Raw genomic sequence first — 19,944 nt, forward strand, 5'->3', positions numbered from 1 at the left:
TATAAGGCGCTTTCAACACAACTGCGTACATGCAAAAGCGCAGCTCTTTTTGCGAGCATCCTACGCTAACACTGATTTCTTTGTGTAAGAGAAGCCTGGAAATATGCAAATTCTAACTGCGGAGTATTTTACATTGTGTACTAGCAGAGTAAATAATATCTTAGAAAAAAAAAGACCTTAGTCGCGCATGCTTCCATATTGCCAGGAAGGGTGATTTTGCCATTCCTTTTTAGGTTTATGGCGTTGAGAGCAGCCGTGGGAAAATTTCCATTAGATTGCGAAATTCTCCGATTCGACAGATGTCAGCGATTAGTAGAGAGTGGCACCTTTCACTACACAATTTGTACATGAACACACATGCGTACAAACCACCTTGGTGGAACTGAACTACATCCTTCCTTCCATTGGGCATTTATCCGCCATTTCACAAGTCGTTTGCAGCGATGTGAAGGCTAAGGCGATGCGAGCTAATCAGAGTGCGCTGCAAAAAATGTTTCCTCCATGCCCCTCCACCCTCCGCCATCGGTTGTAAGCGCCGCAAATAACACGCGTTTTATTCGTAACCATTAGAGAACACTTGTTGAGAAATGACTCGCTTTTAATAATTGAACATCACTTACAATGAATATGTGCACTCGGACAAGATTAAAAGTCGAAAAGGAAGGGAGGATTAGGCGTGCTTCTCCGCCATACGCGGGTGCTTTTTCGATCATATGATTGCGTGTGGCTAATAGAGGCGGGAACGGCGCAGGGAAAATAAAGGCAAAACCCTAAGATCCTATAGAGTAACTCTAATCTGGCCGGGGATTTACAGATGAAGAGAACCACATAACACCGTCTTGAGTGTCACCGACTTTCACTGCCCGCTTCTGGCTCCAAGGTAGCACGAGCGTCACTTGTCAGAAGCAGTTTATTAGCAGAGGCTTGTCACTCATAGACAGTCGTCTGCAATCTCGAAACAAGCTGCTATCCCAGCGTCGCCTTCGGGCTTTTGCATGGGCCTGTGCAATTTGCAACGTGCCTTCCGCAGTAGACAGGTTCAGGGTTGGTCCTGATGTACTCGTTACCTTCTCTGTGTTTTTCTGAGGGAGCAATTTGCTTTTTTGACAATGACAAATCAAGGTTGACGCAGCAATATTTCTTCAAACCGCATTGAATGCAACTTCACGTGGTGCGCAGGTAAATGTCCTTTCATGGTTCTGTGGTTCAGGCGCGCAGCTGTGGCCCACAGGATTCTCAGTTCGCGAGAAACAGCTTTTCTCTGCGCTTCCTGAACTATTTTTATTTATTTTAGTTATTCATTTGTGATTAGTTTACTTGTGCACGTCCTTACTTCACAGAGAGCACAGCTGTTTGACGCCACTTTTCTCCCAATTGCAGCTGTACAAAAGCTTTGAATTTGTCCCATGCGACACCCTTGGCATCAGCATCGGGTGAGTGAGTGCGATGAGCACATTTTTCCGACCGTTGCACACACACGCAAAAATGAAACAAAACGAATCTCTCCAGCCAAGCAACTGAGCCAGCTGAAAAAAAAAAAGCCTTGAAAATGTATCTAAGGACGATCTAAGGAAGTTCTGTCGGTGTCTCAGGCCCTGTAGGCTCACTGTTTTGCTTTTCTGTGTTGTCGGCACGCCTAGCGACTACATTACTTCGATATTAGTCGAAATCAAGAGGAAGAAGTGGGGGCTTGGGCAGGGCATGCAATGCGAAGGCAAGATAACCGCTGGTCCCTAAGGGTAACGGAGTGGATCCCAAGAGAAGGCAAGCGTAGCAGGGGGTGGCAGAGAGCTAGGTGGGCGGATGAGATTAAGCAGTTTGCGGGGGTACAGGGTGGCTGCAGCTGGCACAGGACAGGGTTAATGGGGAGACATGGGAGAGGCCTTTGCCCTGCAGTGGGCGTAGTCGGTCTGATGATGATGATGACGAGTATTAGTTGATGAAGATTAGGGCGAGGATGTGCAACGCACAGTGCGCGAGAACGTGTATTTTAGATCGATGGTAGTATTAGAGAAGAATACGACGATGTGCAATGCACGGCGCTTGAGTGTGTTGCAGTTTAACACGTGGCCCAGCCTCTGTAAGCTCACTGTTTTGCTTTCCTTTTGTCTTCGGCACATCTGGCGACAATATTAGTTCAAAATGAGTATTCTTCGAAAGAAGAAGACGACGATCGATTTGCAAAGCGCAGCACGCGAAAATACGTAAATTAGTCCCATAGCAATATTAGTTGAAGAAGACGATGTTCAAAGCGAAGCATGAGAGTCATCATCATCAGCCTGACTACGCCCACTGCAGGACAAAGGAATCTCCCATTCATCTCCAATTAACACTGTCTGGTGTCAGCTGCGGCCACCCTATCCCTGCAAACTTCTTAGTCTCTTCCTCCCGCCAAATTTTCTGCCGGCCCTGCGATACATAAGAAGAATTGAAGGCACAGCGCACGAAGGACGAGACTAAGGCAGAGACAAACACAGCGCTGACTTGCGACTAAAAGGCTTTATTGCTCGCACGCTATAAATAGGCGGAAAGGAGCACAATCAACAGATAAAGCAGCATCAGTGATGATTGTCCAAAAAACACACAACAAGCGTGAAAACACAGAACAATGTGTTTTCAAGTAATTAAGTTTAACTGTTGGATGTGGCGCGAGATATATGGAAGACATTGTAATTGTCTTGAAATGTACGACGGTGACTTCAACAGACTCATAGTTTGAAGTTTTATTTCGCAATTTGCAACACCGCCTTGAATGACGATAGCAACACCTCCGGAGAGCCTGCTAGTTTGTTTGCTGTCAGAACTAAACGCTTTGTATTTTGTTAGAGAGTTATTGTCTTTAGGACCTAGGTTCGTTTCCTGCAGCCATAAGGCCACGAGGAAAGAGTGTCTAAAATATATTTTATATCATTGTAGTTATTAAAAAGTCCACGGCAGTTCCACTGTATAAGGAACTTCATTTTCTGTGGCTTTTTTCTCTTTTTTTAGGAGAAGTGGGAACCTAGGTTTCTACTTTCTGCTCCTTCCTTTGTTTTGACGGTCGAGTGAGCTGTGCCGCCCGCGCAGTACGGGCGTGCCGAATGATACATCCATCGCCTCGGTGGAAGCGATGGAGGCCCGCGGGGATGCCACGAGTGTAAAAAATTACGAGGAACTTTAGCGGCTAAAGTGGTGAAAGGCGAAAGCCTGAGTGCTGCATTCTGCTACGCGATTGCTCACTGCACATTTTGTTGGTGCATTAATTAACTGCCAATTAATGACGCTTAAGCTTCGCCTTGAGGAGTGGAACGCGACAGCGTGTTGTAGCGCTGCCACGGAGTCTAAGGAACGCCACCACCCGTTCGGCGCGATGCGTTGCCCTTTGAACGCAACGCTTTTTGAGGAAAGGAAATGGGGCTGTAATTCTCTGTCATCTCGGTGGACACCTGAGCCGCACCGTACAGGAAGGGAGGAAGTGTGAGTGAAAGAAGAAAGAGGGGCCGTAATGAAGAAAATGAAAATTGTATTTGAGGAAAGGAAATTACGCATTAACTGTATCACATATCTCAGTAGACACTAGTCGAAAATTGTATTTGAGGAAAGGAAGTTGTGCAGTAACTGTCTCACATATTTCGGTGGACACCCGTCAAAATTCGCGCGCGGTGACGTCACGACAACTTGGACCAATCTAAAACGCGGACAAATACGCCTTGCTCGTCGGTAAATTGGTTTTTGAGGAAAGGAAATGTATCTGTCTCTCATATCTCGGTGGACACCTAAACCTCGCCGTAACGGGAAGGGAGGAAGATGGGAGTGAACGAAGACACCGCATTCACTAGACGCACCTTTGTTCATTGCAAACCATCGAGCTGGCATGGCGGACGTTCGAGCTTCCGGCCACCGAGCGTGACGGACGCAGGATCATGAGCTCCGGCGGAGCGGCGATAGCGGCACTTGCTGGCCGCGGAAACAGGTTAGCTGCCGACGCAGATCAGGATTACGAAATTGTTTTGCCTACCTTGCCTACAGGACGTGTTGTTCTTAACACGGTGTTTCTTCACGGAGACGTGAGAGCGAGGCCCTACAGGGTGGAAGATTTTCGGGACGCCCTGGCCAACGCTGGTGCGCTCCCCGACGTCGTGGCGTTGGGGGCGTATCAGATTAACCACGTGTGGGCGGTGACGATGAGCACCTCAGAAGCTGCGAAGAAACTTGCTGCCTGCAAAGAGCTACAAGTGAAAGGGCGCCGGTGCATTATTTTCGACCCTGAAGATCAGCAGGTAAAGCTGCGCCTGCATTGGATGCTGCACGGTGTGGCGGACGACGACATCCGGACTGCTTTCGCGGCGTTCGGCAACGTGACGGAGGTGACGCGGGAGCGTTGGCGTGTCCAAGGCTTGAAGGAGAAAGGCTCGACCACCAGGACCGTGCTACTGAAGTTGAAGCCGGGAATTAAGGTGGATGATTTGCCACACCAGGTCCGAGTAGCCGGTGAGCTGGCCCTCGTTGTTGTCCCTGGGCGACCGATGCAGTGCCTGCGTTGCCACGGCACGGGTCACGTTCGCCGCGACTGCAAGGTGCCCAGGTGTTCCCTGTGCAGGCGCTACGGACACATGGACGCGGACTGCGTCCGTACCTACGCGTCAGCTACTGGGCTCGGAAAGGCGAACGACACTGCGGAACTCATGGACATCGCTGAGGCGGAAGAAGCAGCCACTGGTACGGACGAGGCGGGAAAGTCGGCTACCACACTTGCGACGTCAGGGACTCCCAGTGACGACACCAAAGCGGCCGACGAACCAGAGAGCCAAGAGCCGACGGGAGGCTCCCTCGGCGTCTCTAACGAGACGCCAGAGAACGGAGCGTGCCCATCAGAGCCCGTAGTCGTCGAGGGAAAGGACCTGAACGAGGACCACCACGAGAATACCGGCGCCCGCACAACAAGCGTCACGCCCCCCCCCCCTTAACACCCCGGCGAAGCGTTCCCATGACCAGGCCAGCCCTGAAGGGGACAAAGTGGTAGCACCCGGCGTCAAGGAGCCCCCTGCAAAGACGACTCAAGCCCGGCGTTCGTCGTTACGGCCACGCCCAAACCATGCGGCTGACAAACGGTACTCCTCCGCAGGCAAGGTACTACTCGAGCAGACTGATGTTCTTGCGCCGGATGATACCGCCGGCAACAGTGGCGTCTAGCGGCGCGCTAGACGTGGAAGGTAAGCACCATGCTGTTGGTTCCTTCCTCTTGCGTAAAAATGGCTCCCGCCTCCGCCTTTAGAGTCGCTACATTGAATGTGAGGGGCCTGGCGGCAAGATAAAAACAAGGTCAGGTGTACCGACTTATTACGGAGCGCGAGATAGATGTATTGGCCGTGCAGGAGACGAAAGTGGACGGCAACGAAGGAACCGACAGCATGGTGCGACGTTTCACGACTAGATTTTATGCTGTCGTCAGTCAAGCAGTGGGAACATTGGCTGGCTGCGTGCTTTTTGTAAAGAAGATGCCGGGGCTGGAGGTGCAGGCTTATTTTTCGTGTGTGTATGGCCGGTGTTTTGTGCTTGATTTTTGTCTGAACGGCAATGAGTGGCGCATTGTTACTGTGTACGCGCCGAATGTGGTTGAGGAAAGGGTTGCCTTTTTCCAAAGCCTCCAAGAGCGCCTTTGTACGGAAAGGCGGCTCATTGTATTAGACGACTTCAATTGTGTTCTTAATGCGCGCGATAGGTCAAGCATCCGGGGGTTTCGAGACAGGAGCACTGAAGTGTTGATGCGAATGATCGAGAACGGAAACCTTGAGGATGTGGCTGAACTTATTGAGGGTGCGCGGACAGTGCAGTTCACTCATTTCCAGGGCTCAAGCCATGCACGGCTGGACCGCATTTAGGCATCAGTCGACCTTGCCCCTGTTTGCAACCATTATGAAGTTGTGGGAGTCTCCTTCTCAGACCACTGTTTAGTTGAGTGCTGCCTGGGAAGTGTGAACCGAAGCAAGGCATTTTCGTGGGAAATGTGGAAGCTAAACAACATGCTTCTTCAAGACGAAATCTACTGCAGAGCAGTAAGGGATGAAATAGGTAAAATAAACCCGCGCAAGAACCTGAAGATTTGGCAACAGTGGGAGCTAAGTAACGAATCTTTAAAAATCAAAGCAATAGAAAGGGCGACATGTATCCGTTATAAGGAAAAACAAGACGAAGCTGAGCTAAGGGCACTGCTTCAAACGCTGATGAAGCAGGAATGCAAAGAGCCTGGGAAATGAATAGAAGATGTCAGGAAAACAAAACAAAAGATAGAGCTTATGGAAGAACGGCGTTATCGCGGAGCACTAGTGAGGGCAAGGGCGGAAGACACAGCTGCTGGCGAAGCGCCATCGAAACGTGCTCTTGGGGCGCTATGCCGGAAGGCCCGAGTTTGGCGCTCGCCCGAGTTTCATCCGAGTTTGCGATGACGGCAGTCAGTGAACGAAGATAGCGCGGAACGTGCGCAGGCAGCGGACAATAAAATGTAGAGATAAAGCCACGTAAAGGCGATACAAGCGCACCCTGCGCGCCTGTTTCACACTTCAAACACAATACACTGCGCAATATCAGGGCGCAGCGCTACCTGAAGTTATCAGCGCCATATCAGCAATCGTGAAATCGTGACTTCTCTGCTATCTATCTGCACACTCGCCGCTAGCTGTCTGACACGCCTTTTCGGGCGCGTCGAAGGCGTGTCTTCTCTTTCAGGCTCTATCTGTCTCTCCATTTTCGAAGACGAACAGTGCGCACTAGGTGCACTCTTGTATCAACCCTTTCTTTTCTCTCGAATACGATAAAAGGCAACAGATAATATTATGAACGTTTTATTAATTTTCAAATGCATTTTCAAATCTGAATCCAATGAAGCGTGGTTGAAAAGCACAGCTTTAGGCAATTAACAAAGATTTGACACTTTCTGCCGCTAGTGGCGATAGTGAGGCCATAGCTTGCAGCGTGGCTCGCATACGAACTAGAGCGGCAGCCCACCGTGCCGAAAAAGAGAGAGCTCCTGCGCTGACACGCCGCCGGTAGCGCTGCCTTCGACTGGAAAGACCAGGCAACTACTACACGCTGAATCTGTCTTATTTTTCGGCCATTGTGATAATATTTTTTATTGTGTCGTATATCAAAATATAACAGCCATGCATCTTTTGGCTTGCATAATACACAAAAGCAAAAAATTGAACTGCAATGCACCCCCGCGTCACTGCTGCTCTCTGCAGCGACCTCAGGTGGAGTTCTCCGCTGCCACGGCCGCTGCCGCACCCCGCTATGGCCAACCATAGCTTTTAGTGCGCTCTTGGCGAGTCTCAGCGGTAGAAATTGGCCGTGCGAGCGGATGTAATGCGGTGTGAGAAAAGAATTGCTGTTTGGCTGTATTCAATTATTCATTACGTATGCCTGTTGTGTGTGACGCCTCTTTAGGGCACTGCGCATGCGAAGAGCGTGCTACCCAGCGACACAACTCATTCTATGTCATCAGACGCTGACTAAAAGTTGTGAAGGTGGTGGCGCGCGTATCTGCGTAGTATTTGTTTACGTCGCGCACTTCAAGGTTTTGCGGACTGGTTTTGTCACTAACGTCGATCGCCGTTGTATACCGCAGTGACATCGCAGTAATATCGTTCGGGCAGATGTGGGATCCTGTTTGTAATGATGGAATCGGACTTATAACAGAGAAAGGTGTTACGGTTGTGAAGTACGCAGTGCTTGCATGCTGGAAATTACACTCTTTATTGCACTGGGTCTAGAGCAGCGACCGTTTGTCGATCCCGGATGTGTTTGACACATTGATGCTGAGCTTTATCACCGATGAAAGGACGGCCAAGCACCGTTTCGTCATCGTGCTCCGTGTTTGACGACTTGCAAGCAGGTGTGACGCGCCGTCAGCGTTGTGCTGTGTCTCACGTGGTTGCAACAGGCTATAGTGTCGTGCAATCTTGTTATGCGAGCGAAGAAATCGGCGGCTGTCGCCACTTTTCGTACCCTTCGCAGAGGTGCTTAGATTAATCAGCGATGACGTCCGTTTTGCCGGTTATATTTCAATGGTCAACACCGTCGATGTCTGTCAGCAATCAGCACAGCCGCGCAGCGTACGTGTAGCCGGCAGGGATGTTGGGAGTGGCCCACCCATAGCGCGTACGCCTATAATTTATGTACGGCACGCCGGGGGCGTGACCAATGGTTTTGATTGACAGGTGAACTCGGAGCTAAACTCGTGAACGGTGAAGTGCCCCGAATTCATCTCGGGACTGTCATGGCGGCAGCAGCAGCAGCCTGGGTCATCGCTGCCTCTGACGGCAAATGTCAGTACGGCCGACTGGACCCGTTTACTGCCATGGCCGACGACGAATTCCAGCGATATTTTCGCCTTTCCAAAACATCGGTACGATGCTTGTGTAAAGAGTTAGGCGACGACCCACGCCTCCGGAGAGTGCGTACCGGGCCTCATTCGCTTTCGGTCGAAGAGCAAATCCTCTGCACCCTCCGGTTCTTCGTGACCGGGAGCTTCCAGGGGAGCGTCGGCGCAGACCGCTTTATTGGACGCCACCAAACCACTGTGAGCGGCTGTGTTAGGAAACGTCTCCGACGCACTTATTGACGCGGCTGTGCATAAGTGGTGGCTCGCTTTCCCCATGACTGCAGCCGAGCGTGCCTTTGTTAAGGAGCGTTTTCTTCTGCGCGGCGGCATCACAGAGAACAAGGTGAATGCGTCTACTAGCTGGCAATTAACAGAGAGCAGTGAGTTGTGATTGACCGACTCTCAAATCTTGCGCACAAGTTTCATACAACACTCCCATGACATGCCTGATATTGAGTGCTGCAATGAGACTGCTTGGGTGTTCGACTGGCTGGTCGAGGGCTGTGGCTCCTGCAAAACATTGTGAAAAGAAGTGCGTAAGATGCATAAAGAAAAGCAAATGTAGCAATCTGTTTAAAGTGTATTAAAGCGCTTATTTGATCATACTTTTCTGTTGAGTACAAGCTCTGCAGCGATGCGTTAATTGCTTTCTCATCCCTATATATGTCATTTTGTAGGTGAGTGAAAATGGAAGAGTTTATGCTCTCTATGCACTGTGCCTGCATGGTGAACTTACCCATATGTAACCATTAGGTGGCGACACTACTTCAGCTGAAGCCTGCGTGATGGAAAGCGTTCTTGTTTCAGGAAAGACAACAATGACAGAAATGGATAGGACAAGTGGCAACAGCCAATCATTAATTTGCATGCTGTCCTCACCATGCTTTCAAGCATTGCACTGCTGCCCTTACACTGGTGCTGTCACATCATAACCATCACGTCGTCCTCGTCAAGCCATTTTCATTACGTTGTAATCACGACTTAGCGTCAGTCTCATCCTTGTAGATTGATCGAATTTAGTTCAATGCCTGGCCCAAATAATGCGGTTGAACAGGATAGAGGCCAAATAAATGGGCAAACCCAAAGAGGAGATACAGAAAACCTCACGTGTGCGTGATGGGCACACACACCATGCTAAAGGTGCCTTATTGAATGCCATCAAGTAGAACCTCGAATATGCAGCAAGGTTTCCCAGCATTTGATACAAAGTAGCTTCTCAAGATGCATGTTGACTATCTTTTAATTTCATTCGGGCAGAACTGGTCTACGCTGATATTCAAAAGTTGGATTTCTCTTTACTGGCTGCTTCATGAAAGTGCCTAGATGCCTGGCAAAGAAAACCACTGTGCACTCGGCAACAACACTTAACATTAAAATTGCTGCACACACTGTTCTGCACTCACCAGTGTAGGGTCCTTCAAGAACAGTGAAGGCCCGCAACCCGCCACACATTCAAGGTCAACCAATGCAAGCAACCTTCCCCCAATATTGGGCAGCTTTCCACCACCCGTTTCACTGAAATTGAGAACAAAACGCGTATGAGTGGACGTCATGCAAAAGCAATCCCCAGATGAAAAGTTACCCGTGCAAAATTACTACACGACCACCACTGCTACTATTCCTTCCTATCTACCTACCCGTTTACTCCAGTGCGTTTAAAGTGAACAAAAGTTGCTAAAAATAAAAGTGATAGCGCCGCCTCGCGACTGTATGCTGGCACAGTTAAGGAGTACTACGAATGAAGTGAATTTCATTGCGCACATAACGCAGAATGGCAAAGGAACTGTCGTTTTTTGTTTACAAATAACAACAGCAGTCTAACTTACCTGGTAGCGGCCGACACGACGCTCACGTCTTTCTTAGTTTGTGCGACGAGTTGTGATCAAAATCGTCGCCAACCTGCTGCATCTTTTACTGCGGGCTCCAATTCATTGAGGAGCTCTGCAACTTCTCGCCACAACCGCTCTCTTTCGCACCCCGTAAAAGATGACGATAAGTCGCTGCTCGGTCTTGCTAAACGGGGATGCTGCTCAAGAAAGTCAAGCAGCTGTAATTTCTAGCGAACGGAAGCATGCCGTCCCGACCTAGCCTTTTTCGCCGGAGGTGGTGTGGAGCTGCTTCCTGCCGTGCTACTACTACAGAAATTTCCCACGGTGGAGGCGTGGCTTTGCTTCTAAGCACGAACTAACGCGTTTAAATTTTCGCGGTCTATTTCAAATTTTCGCGGGCTCACTTGAGACATGTGTCTATAAACGCCTTCTCAAAGACCGTCATTACGAATCTTACCTTAAAAACTTCAGAACCCGAGGAAAAGTGGCGACCTTTGGTTTCATGTCTAAGTAATGCAGTGACTGTTTGTTGACGCCCTACGCCGCGCCGTTTACGCTATCTACCTCGTCGCCGTTGGCAGTCAGCTGATGACGGGACCGTAGCGTTGGTAGCGTTCCCTCGCGGTACAAAGCAAAAATTAATAATGCATAAATCACTCTAAGGCGCTTTAAATCCAAATCTTGCACATTATAAAATGCTTATAAAAGTGTACTAAGTGCATTATAAAATTCAACTAACCTCGTTTGTCTAATTGCACACGCAATGCACTTGGTGGAGCGACACACAAATGAAAAGTGCACCGGCGGTTGGCTCACGTGACCCGTTCTTGGTAGACCGCCCAGGAAGCCCAAGAGGTGGCGACGAAAGCACGGAATATATCCAGATAACCCAATGATGTTGGAGGCGTGACGAGGGTGGGATTTCATCTTGCTACCATTAGTGTACTCGTCTGAGGGCGTCGCCAGAGCTCGGGAAGATTCCGAGTTTCAGCAAACTCGGGCCTTCCAGCATAGCGCCTTTGGTCTAGAAAAGCGCGCGCTGAAAGAAATCACATCGATAAAATAGAATGGTGGGGGGGGGGGGGGGGGTATCTTATCGGCAGACACTGACCACATCAAAGAAGCCTTTAATGAATACTACCAGAGGCTTTTTTCATCGACTCCTGTAGACGCAGTAGTCTTTACGCATCAGTTTCTTGGTGCAATGCCACGGCTTGACGAAGAAAGCAAAAAGAAAATGGAACTAACAATAACTCACAGCGAGGTAGAGCACGCGATAGATCAGTTAAACCTAGGAAAATCACCAGGACCAGATGGATTCAGTGCGGCATTTTATAAAGAATTTAAGCACGAAATTGCCCCAGTGCTGTGTACAATTTTCAATGAAGCCTATAAAATAAACGTATTGCCTCCGTCTTTTGGGATCTCCCATACAGTGCTCATACCTAAAACGGATGATATAGAGAAATTACAATTGGTTACAGCGTATCGACCCATAGCACTCACTAATGTGGACTACAAAATTTTTATGAAGGTATTGGCGCGTAGACTGCAGACAGTGATACCGGATATTGTTGGACCCCACCAGACATGTGGAATCAAAGGGCGCTCAATTTTTTCCAACATTCACAAAGCGCGCAGTGTGCTTGAAAGCTGTGACGACATCAATGGGCGAGTAGCGATGCTTCAGATTGACCTTGAAAAGGCATTTGATTGTGTTTCTCATGAAATTTTGTTTACCGTTTTAGACCATGTGAACGTCGGTTCAGTTATCCGTAAGGGTGTAGCCCTGGCGTATCGAAACTGCACGACGAGACTGATTGTTAACAAAAGTTTGGGGGCCCCCATTAGCGTGCAGCGTTCGGTGCGTCAGGGCTGCCCCCTCAGCCCTCTCTTGTTTTGTATTTACATCGAAACGCTGTGCATGAAAATCATAGAAAACAATAGTATTAATGGCTTTAGGTTACAAGCAGCTGAAGTTAAGCTGCTGGCCTATGCAGATGACGTTGCAGTATTTACGGTTGATCAGGGGAGCATAAGTGAAGCTGTCGGGTGTGTACGCGCGTTCAGCGAAGTCACAGGTAGCGGGGTTAACTGGTCCAAGTGCCTTGGGCTCTGGCATGGATGGTGGCCATCCCACCCGGACCATTTCGCCAACGTACCGTGGGCGACGACCCCGGGCAAGTATTTGGGCGTTCCGCTGGATGCTTATCGCGATAGCGAGGACTATTGGAAAGAGCAAACTAAAGACGCACGTGACCGAGCTGGGAAATGGAAAGGCACCAGCCTTTCAATTTTCGCCCGAGCTACAGTCTGCAATCTTTTTTTTATTAGCAAACTCTGGTATGTGATGCAGGTTTTGCATTGCTCGCGTGTGAACGTTCAGAAGCTACACAGGATTTTTACAGTTTTCATATGGGCGTCCGAATGGGAACGTTGTAGCAGAACGAACCTGTTCCGGCGGGTAAAAGACGGGGGCTAGGGCTAGGGCACCTCTTTTTAAGGCCGCTGGTGAACCGTTTTTTGTTTTTTCGCGACGTCACAGACCCGTTCTTGCGCACCATGTGCCAAGTGAAGCTGCGGCGATTGCTGCCGGAGTTTGTGGTATCCACAGAAGAGCTCTCTGGTGGAACTTTTGGTTACTACAAAGAGATTGTAGCAAGCGTTCGGTTTCTTTCGGCACGTTTTTCCACCGATTATTTGTGGAAAAGCAAAAGGAAAAAGTTGTACAATGATCTTTGTGATATTGTTTTCCCAGAGCCCATGTACAGGGCCTTGTACAGTGGAGGCCCTGGAGGGGATGTTTTAAAAAGGGTGAAGAAAATGCAGGTGCCACCAGGAGTAAAGACTTTCTTTTTTAAGTTACACACCGGGACGTTACCAGTTAAAAAGTTTCTAGAGGGAAAGAATTTCTTTTTACCGTGGGGATCGAACTGCTTAATTTGTAAACAGCCTGAAACAATAGACCATGTTTTTTTTACATTGCTGGGAAGGGGTTTATTTTTGGGACGTGTTACAAAGGACCATAAAGAAAGAGCTACCACTTGACGCGCACGGAATTCGCTATTTAAGCACTGATAATGAGGATGGGGCACCTTTTGATCTCATAATGCTCTTGGGCCTCCACTGTATATGGCGCTCCAGAATGGCAGGCTACCATTCTGACAAAGACGCACGACCGGCCCGAATTTATTTTCGGGAAAGCATGGACTGGTTTCTTGCAATCCAAAAAGCAGCTGCGGAGCCTCCCGAGTGGCTCTCAAGACTAGAGCCGTTGTGTATGTTGCGGGAATTTTAAGCTGACGAAGCCAGTCTCGCGCTGGCTGACCACGACATTGTCGTATGTATATAGCGTTATGTGTATTTTTGTTGTGCAATGTCATGATCCAAAGACAGGCAATAAAAAAAAAAAAAGCTGGCATGGCGGAGTGGTAGCGTGCTCGACTCGCACTCCAGAGACCGGGGTTCGATTCCCAAGCTCGGCCAATTTCTTACTCGGTTTTATGTATTTATCTGCTCTGACTAGAAAGGTTAATTAGACTGTTTGGTTAAGTAAGCAATTAACTAAACTCAGTCAAACTTGGAACATCACTATACGATCGCTTTAGAGAGAGAGAAAGGAATTTTAATGAGGGAAAGGTGGAGAGTGGTTGCATGGTTAGTAGCCAAAGTACAATTGGCCCCGTTTGAAATTCGCGCACTGGGACGTCACGACCATTTCGACCAACTGAAAAGCGTGACATTTCTGTCGACAGCTCCTGCTTACAACGATGAGGCATTAAAGGCTTCCGCCTTAAAAGTTCAGACCTCCTTCGACAACGCGTAGTCTGATAGTCCGCCGACTCAGGGGACGACGAGACCTTTTTGGGGGCTGGCTGACCCTGCCTGGGGCGCAGATGGCCCAGCCTGAGCCTTTGCCTGGGCACTGGCCAGAACGCGATGCGGTGCGGCGTCCCCGCGCACCACATCAGCGAAGTTTGTTCCTGCTGTGAAGCTGAATGTGTTTTTTGAATGGAAGAGCAGCCGTGCTTCCTTGAAAGTTATATTTTGCTTTGTCTTCATTGTTATTATTTCTTTCTCGTTCACCCATGAGGGGCATGACCTTGATAGGAGGCGTGATCATCATCACAGTTTGCGTACCGTAGTGTTGCTGCTTCACAATTTTCAAAACCGTGTTCTCGTGAAGCGCATTTCGCACATGTTTTTCGACCACGGAACCCTGACCGTATTGCTGGCAGTTGTAACACCGTCGCGGCTTCCGGATGTAGTGTCGGATATTTATGTTGAGGTAACCAGTTTCTATTACTTCTGGGAGTGTGCTTGAGCTGAACGGGAGGACAAGATGTTTTGCTGCTAATTCTTTGTTTTCCTTCCTAATTTTGGTGCGGTGAACAATGATGACATTTTGGTCCTTCAGACCTTCGAGCATTTCTTCTCCTGTGAGTTGAAGGAAATCAGTTTCTGAGATCACACCCGGGACGGTGTTCAAAGATCTATGTTCAGTAACTGATACAGGTATATCCCCAATAGACACTGTGTTGGAAAGCTTAGAATATTGGTCATTGTCTTCCAATTCTAGTAGCAGGTTACCACTAGGCCTTTTTTAGCTTGTAACCCATGACCAACTCTGAATGGGGATATTGGTCGGGCGGTGTTATCTGTTGCTTCACTGTGAAGAACTTGAAACTGTTGGAAGATTTCTTTCGATTTCTCAAAGTACTGGGCAGTCACTTCGGTCCGCTCTCGTTTTTGAGGGCGATCATTTTGTTAAGAGGGAGGAGCCATGAAATAGGTATGTTGTTCGGCCGTGGTGCCAGCCGCCCACCACGGAGCCCAACAAGGGGACGGGACAAGAACTTGAAAACAAGTCATGCCCACGCCAGCTGTACTCCATTGCTATAACCAAATATGACACAACTCAGGGTAGTTGGTCACACAAGGTGAACCCTCGCCGTCAGGAAGAAAGGAAACTCTAAGAATTGAATAGGAGGCATGAGAGTTGTGAGAAAGAAGATATCAAAGTCAAAGACGGAGGGGAGGACAGGAAAAGGCGACTGCCGATTTCCCCCGGTCGGGTCAGGCCTAAGGTGTCGTCGGCAGGAAGCTGGGGCCAAAGTGGTGTGTTGCCTATGCCGAGGGGCCTTAAAGGTCCAAACACTCGGCATCGGCGCAACCACCAGCATCCCCTTTCCCCCAGAGACGGCGATGCCACGCACGGCTAAGCGCGGGTGCTCGGGTCCGTGGTGACGCACTGCTCACCATCATCCCCCTGCGGGGATGTCCCTGCGGATGCTCGGGATACCCCGTGGTGTCGCAACTCACCAACATCTGCACGCTGCAGATGCCCCTGTGAGGGATTCGTAGAGTAGTAGTTTTCCATGTAATATGAAAAAAAAAATGTGTGGCAATAATCGTGGTGTGGTGACCCCTGTATTTTATTTTCTTTTACCTGATCTCTCTTGTCAAGGCTCTTTTCTGAGGGAAAGCGGGGACGTTGGTCATTAGAACGCGACATTCTACCCATATAGGCCAAGTTAATATGTCCTCAGTGTCCGTTACTTGCATTGCAGCGCCATGTTTTAGGCGGCGTGAGTTACGGGCCAAATCGAACCTAAAAGAGAGTCTCTTCGCCAATGACCAAGTTTTGGTTCATGAGCTAAAGGTCCCTCTAAAATGCGGTAGAACCAATTCTTATATTCCTGGTAATTTTTCTTTCATGACCGTTATCCGTGGTGCGTGCATATTTCAGTTTGGTCCCGCGGTGCATACAATTTTTTTCCCGACTGTACACTCGTCGACAACACGCAGGCGACATTCCAAGCGGGATATTCGATGCCACGTGATATAATCAAATAGTTCACAGTCAACGGCCGCTCCCGTGCTTTCAACCACGTTCCGAAGTACACGCTTTACCCGATGGACAGTTTAAAGAAGGCAGCGTCCAAAAATCAAGGTTCAGTCATGTCCACTAAATTCACGTAAAGCAAAATAGTGTGGAACAAAAGTCGTGTCCGTCCGTAGTAATGAACAAGGGCAGGACCAGTCAAGATCGGGCATTTGTTTTGGAATAGACGCGTCGTCGTGAACTTGAGGAGAAGGTGGTAGAAGGAAATTTATATCTATTGTTTCTCTAATAAAGTTTATTCCTTGCTTCCTTTCATCATTTCTTATGAAAACACACTCGTTTATATCTGAGTACATAAAATAATGCTCATCATACGTCGATTGAGGTAACCGTTAACAGGCATACAGGTGCTCGTGCCAATGAGCAGAAACATTTAACTAGATCGAAGTAGCTGCCACGAATAAAGATCACGAAAGAGAAATTACTAGAAATGCAAGATATGGATCTACTGCACTTGGGAGGGACTTTCAGTTTATGAACCTGAGCATGGCCAGATCTTTAAAAGGAATATTACGTGTGTTGTGTACTTCAAGTACTCAATTATTGGGCCCAAAGTTACAAAATGACTAAATAGCTTAAAACTAAATTGGTGGTGGTGCAACGGGCTAAATTAACAAGAGTGATAGCTGGAGCCGTGGTCTATAAAAAAGAAGAAACTTGCATTGCGCGTGAAACTCATATCCTGGCTTCGGTGGTGCATGGAATGCGGAGGGTAGGCAACCAATGGCATGATTAGTTAACAGAGCAGTTTCCACGAGAAAGAAAACCTGGCCAATCACTTGATGTGAAATACCCGATGAGAAAATCTTCGGGTACTGCGTGGTTGCTGCTGCCGTGGTAATCTGAGGCTGATGGAATCGGGATTTCGTATGGGGCAGACGTGATCTAACCTAGGGTGATGACTCGAAAACATTAACAGAACTGAACGGCGCTCCAGTTGAGACATGAAAAGATTCAGTAGCGTGTCGATGACGAGAACGCAGTTGGCAAAACTGAATAATAGTAATGGTCTGCAATAATTATGGTAATCGACCGTGTTAATGGCTTACATCAAAAGGTCCAGTTTTCTACAAATAGAGCAAAGCGCTGAAAACTGCTGCCTGTAATGACTAGGTTAGGTGCAGACAGACATATCTGGTGTGGCGTCCTGTTCAAGGCAGGCATCAGGACGAATCGAGCGCTGTATAGAATGGTGTATGGCTTCGTTCAGATGAATAGACATCAGAACTATATTATTCTTTGAATTGCACGCCTCACAGCGCGATTCCCCTCGAGCACTGCGTAAAGAAAAATTACAGGACGCTTACAGTTCTTTAACGCGATGTCCAGTGAGAGCTGTTAGCGGCGGTGGACTGTTATTTGTTCACTCTTATTCTTCTCTTCTTCTGCTGAAGTTAATTTATTTATTGATACTGCGATCTTTTACAAGACCTTCGCAGAGTGGGCACACAATACATAAATTCTGGAAACAACAAAAACGACCTCAGGAACAAGCAAACAATACAAGAACAATTGATCAACAATTTAAGATCAAGAACACAATTTCAAAAAGTACAAACGAAACAAGGAAATGTAGCGGTAGGACATTATAAAAAAGTTAAAGGTGGCTTTCAAACCTTTTTAGTGAAGTTTGGGCTACTGCATCATTAGTTAGATTATTCCAGTCTGTAATCGTTCTGGGGAAAAAGGAGTACTTAAAGGTGTTAATTCGTGCGTTTAATGGTGTTAGTGTAAAATCATGGCGTTGTCTTGTGTTGTACCCTGAGGAGAACGATATAATATTGGATGTGTCAATATTGTACTGACCTTTGATTAACTGAAATAAAAATTTTAGACGACAGATGCGATTTCTGTGAGAGACTGGAAGCAAACCACTTTGATTAAGAAGTGCAGTGACAGATGTGCGGTTATATGAATTGTAAATAAACCGTGCTGCTTTCTTTCGGACTCTGTCTAATTTAGCAATGTTAGATTTAGTGAAAGGATCCCAGATTATGACGGCATATTCTAACATAGGGCGAATAATAGTGTTATACGAAAGTGAACGTACACTGGGGGGGCCGAGCTTCAGAGCACGTCGGAGGAAAAATAGTTTGCGTAGGGCATTAGCTGTAACGTTGTCAACGTGCTCTGTCCAGGAGAGGTTATTGCAGATCCGCAGACCTAGGTATTTGTAAGTATTCACTTGAGAGAGAACTTTGTTTTTAGCAGTATAGTTAAACAAAAGAGGCTTCTTTTTCTGGGTTATACGCATGAACACTGTTTTATCATAATTAACGCACATTTGCCATTGGTCACACCATGTTATTATCTTAGTGAAATCGTTATTTAACCGTACTTGGTCCTCAGTAGTACTAATCTTTTCATATAACACACAATCGTCAGCATACAATCTAACAGAAACTGAGATGTTATCGACAATGTCATTAATAAAAATCAAGAAGAGGAGTGGCCCAAGAACAGATTCTTGGGGAACGCCGGAATCAACAGGAACTGGAGGGGAAGGGGAATTATTTACTACTACAAACTGACGACGGTTTCTTAAGTAGGCTGTAATCCATGCGAGTAATTTGTCATTTTTTAGTACATTACCTAATTTGTGAAGAAGCTTGTTATGCGAAACTTTATCAAATGCTTTTTTAAAGTCCATAAATATAGCGTCAGTCTGCTTTCCTTCATTTATTGCCTGCGCAAAATCAGGTATAGTTTGTACTAGCTGAGTGGCAGTGGAAAATCCTCGTCTGAAGCCAGGCTGTGCATTAGTTAGAAAATTGTTTTGTTCAAGAAAATCTGCTATATGTTTATGAATGATGTGTTCCAAAACCTTGCATGCTGTAGATGTTAACGATATCGGACGGTAATTCTGAATAGATGCTTTGTCTCCAGTTTTGTGAATTGGCTTGATTCTTGCCGTTCTGCAGTCATCCGGTAATGATCCTTCATTTAGTGATTTGTTAAATAAGATGCATAAGTACTTGGCACACCATTCTGCATAACGCTTCAGGAAGTGTGTATGACGTCACAGTGACGTCGCTCGTGTAGTCCTTCTGTTGAAACCAATCAGGGGAGCGCATTGCCATGGCCTACAGCCGTGCCGTTACGCGTGCTGAAAAAATACCGTGGCGTAGTTACCCAACCCAAAACCAACTTCGCAGAGCACGGATGTTGCCAGATGTCGCTGTAATAAGAAAAAACTGTCCGCCAGCTATTCGCGCGTCCTTGCTATTGTTAGTGGTTTATACACAAGGCTTAAAGGCTAAACAACAAGTAAAGCATTCATTCCTACGAGGCAGCGCGCAGAGACGCCCTGCCTCGCAGCAGTGAATCTATGCCAACTAGCCCAAGTAGCCGTTCTAACATAGCAAAGCACTGCTGGGATTCGGTGATATCAGGGACAAACCGAGAAAAGTAAATTAACCACCTCTGCCCCTTGTGGTGTGGAGCAAAAGATAATTGGGGTGCACGTGGTACTGAGTTTCATAGATGCCTCAATGCTTTATTGTTTTTTTTTTAATACAGGTTTTCAGCTGGAATTCCTGTTGTGACAGAAGTGGAAGAAGGAAGCGTCGCCGGAGAAGACGTACGTGTGATTTTGCTGAAGTAATTTTATATCCGCAGTCCCGTTTACTTACGGCAATGTTGTTTCATTTATTTATTGGGGGGGGGGGGGGGGGGAATTGCTTTTCATGTGCGGCGTGCGCGCAATGCATGCGCAAAAATAAACCGAATAGATAAAAATGTCACACAACTGGGTTCGAAAAAAGACGCCAGTTCTTCGTCGTGCCGTTGGCATTCAAACGACACCGACTGTCGGGCAGAAGTGTCAGTGCAGAAAAGGAGTTTAAACCAGT

At 47.6% G+C, this 19,944-nt stretch overlaps 1 protein-coding gene across 3 annotated transcripts in view; it reads left to right on the top strand.

The window, feature by feature from the left end:
- The window catches only part of LOC149326806 (uncharacterized), a 106,631-nt gene that overhangs the window by 45,140 nt on the left and 41,547 nt on the right, over positions 1-19,944 (top strand). For all 3 annotated transcript variants that reach the window (XM_089565057.1, XM_089565058.1, XM_089565060.1), the window contains exons 9-10: positions 1,381-1,433; positions 19,613-19,673. In XM_089565057.1, coding sequence (XP_089421183.1) covers positions 1,381-1,433; positions 19,613-19,673 — 114 coding nt within the window. The remainder of the gene's footprint in view (positions 1-1,380; positions 1,434-19,612; positions 19,674-19,944) is intronic.

This window comes from Amblyomma mixtum, chromosome 10, assembly GCF_055824585.1.
Source record: "Amblyomma mixtum isolate Tamu chromosome 10, ASM5582458v1, whole genome shotgun sequence".
NCBI lineage: Eukaryota > Metazoa > Arthropoda > Arachnida > Ixodida > Ixodidae > Amblyomma > Amblyomma mixtum.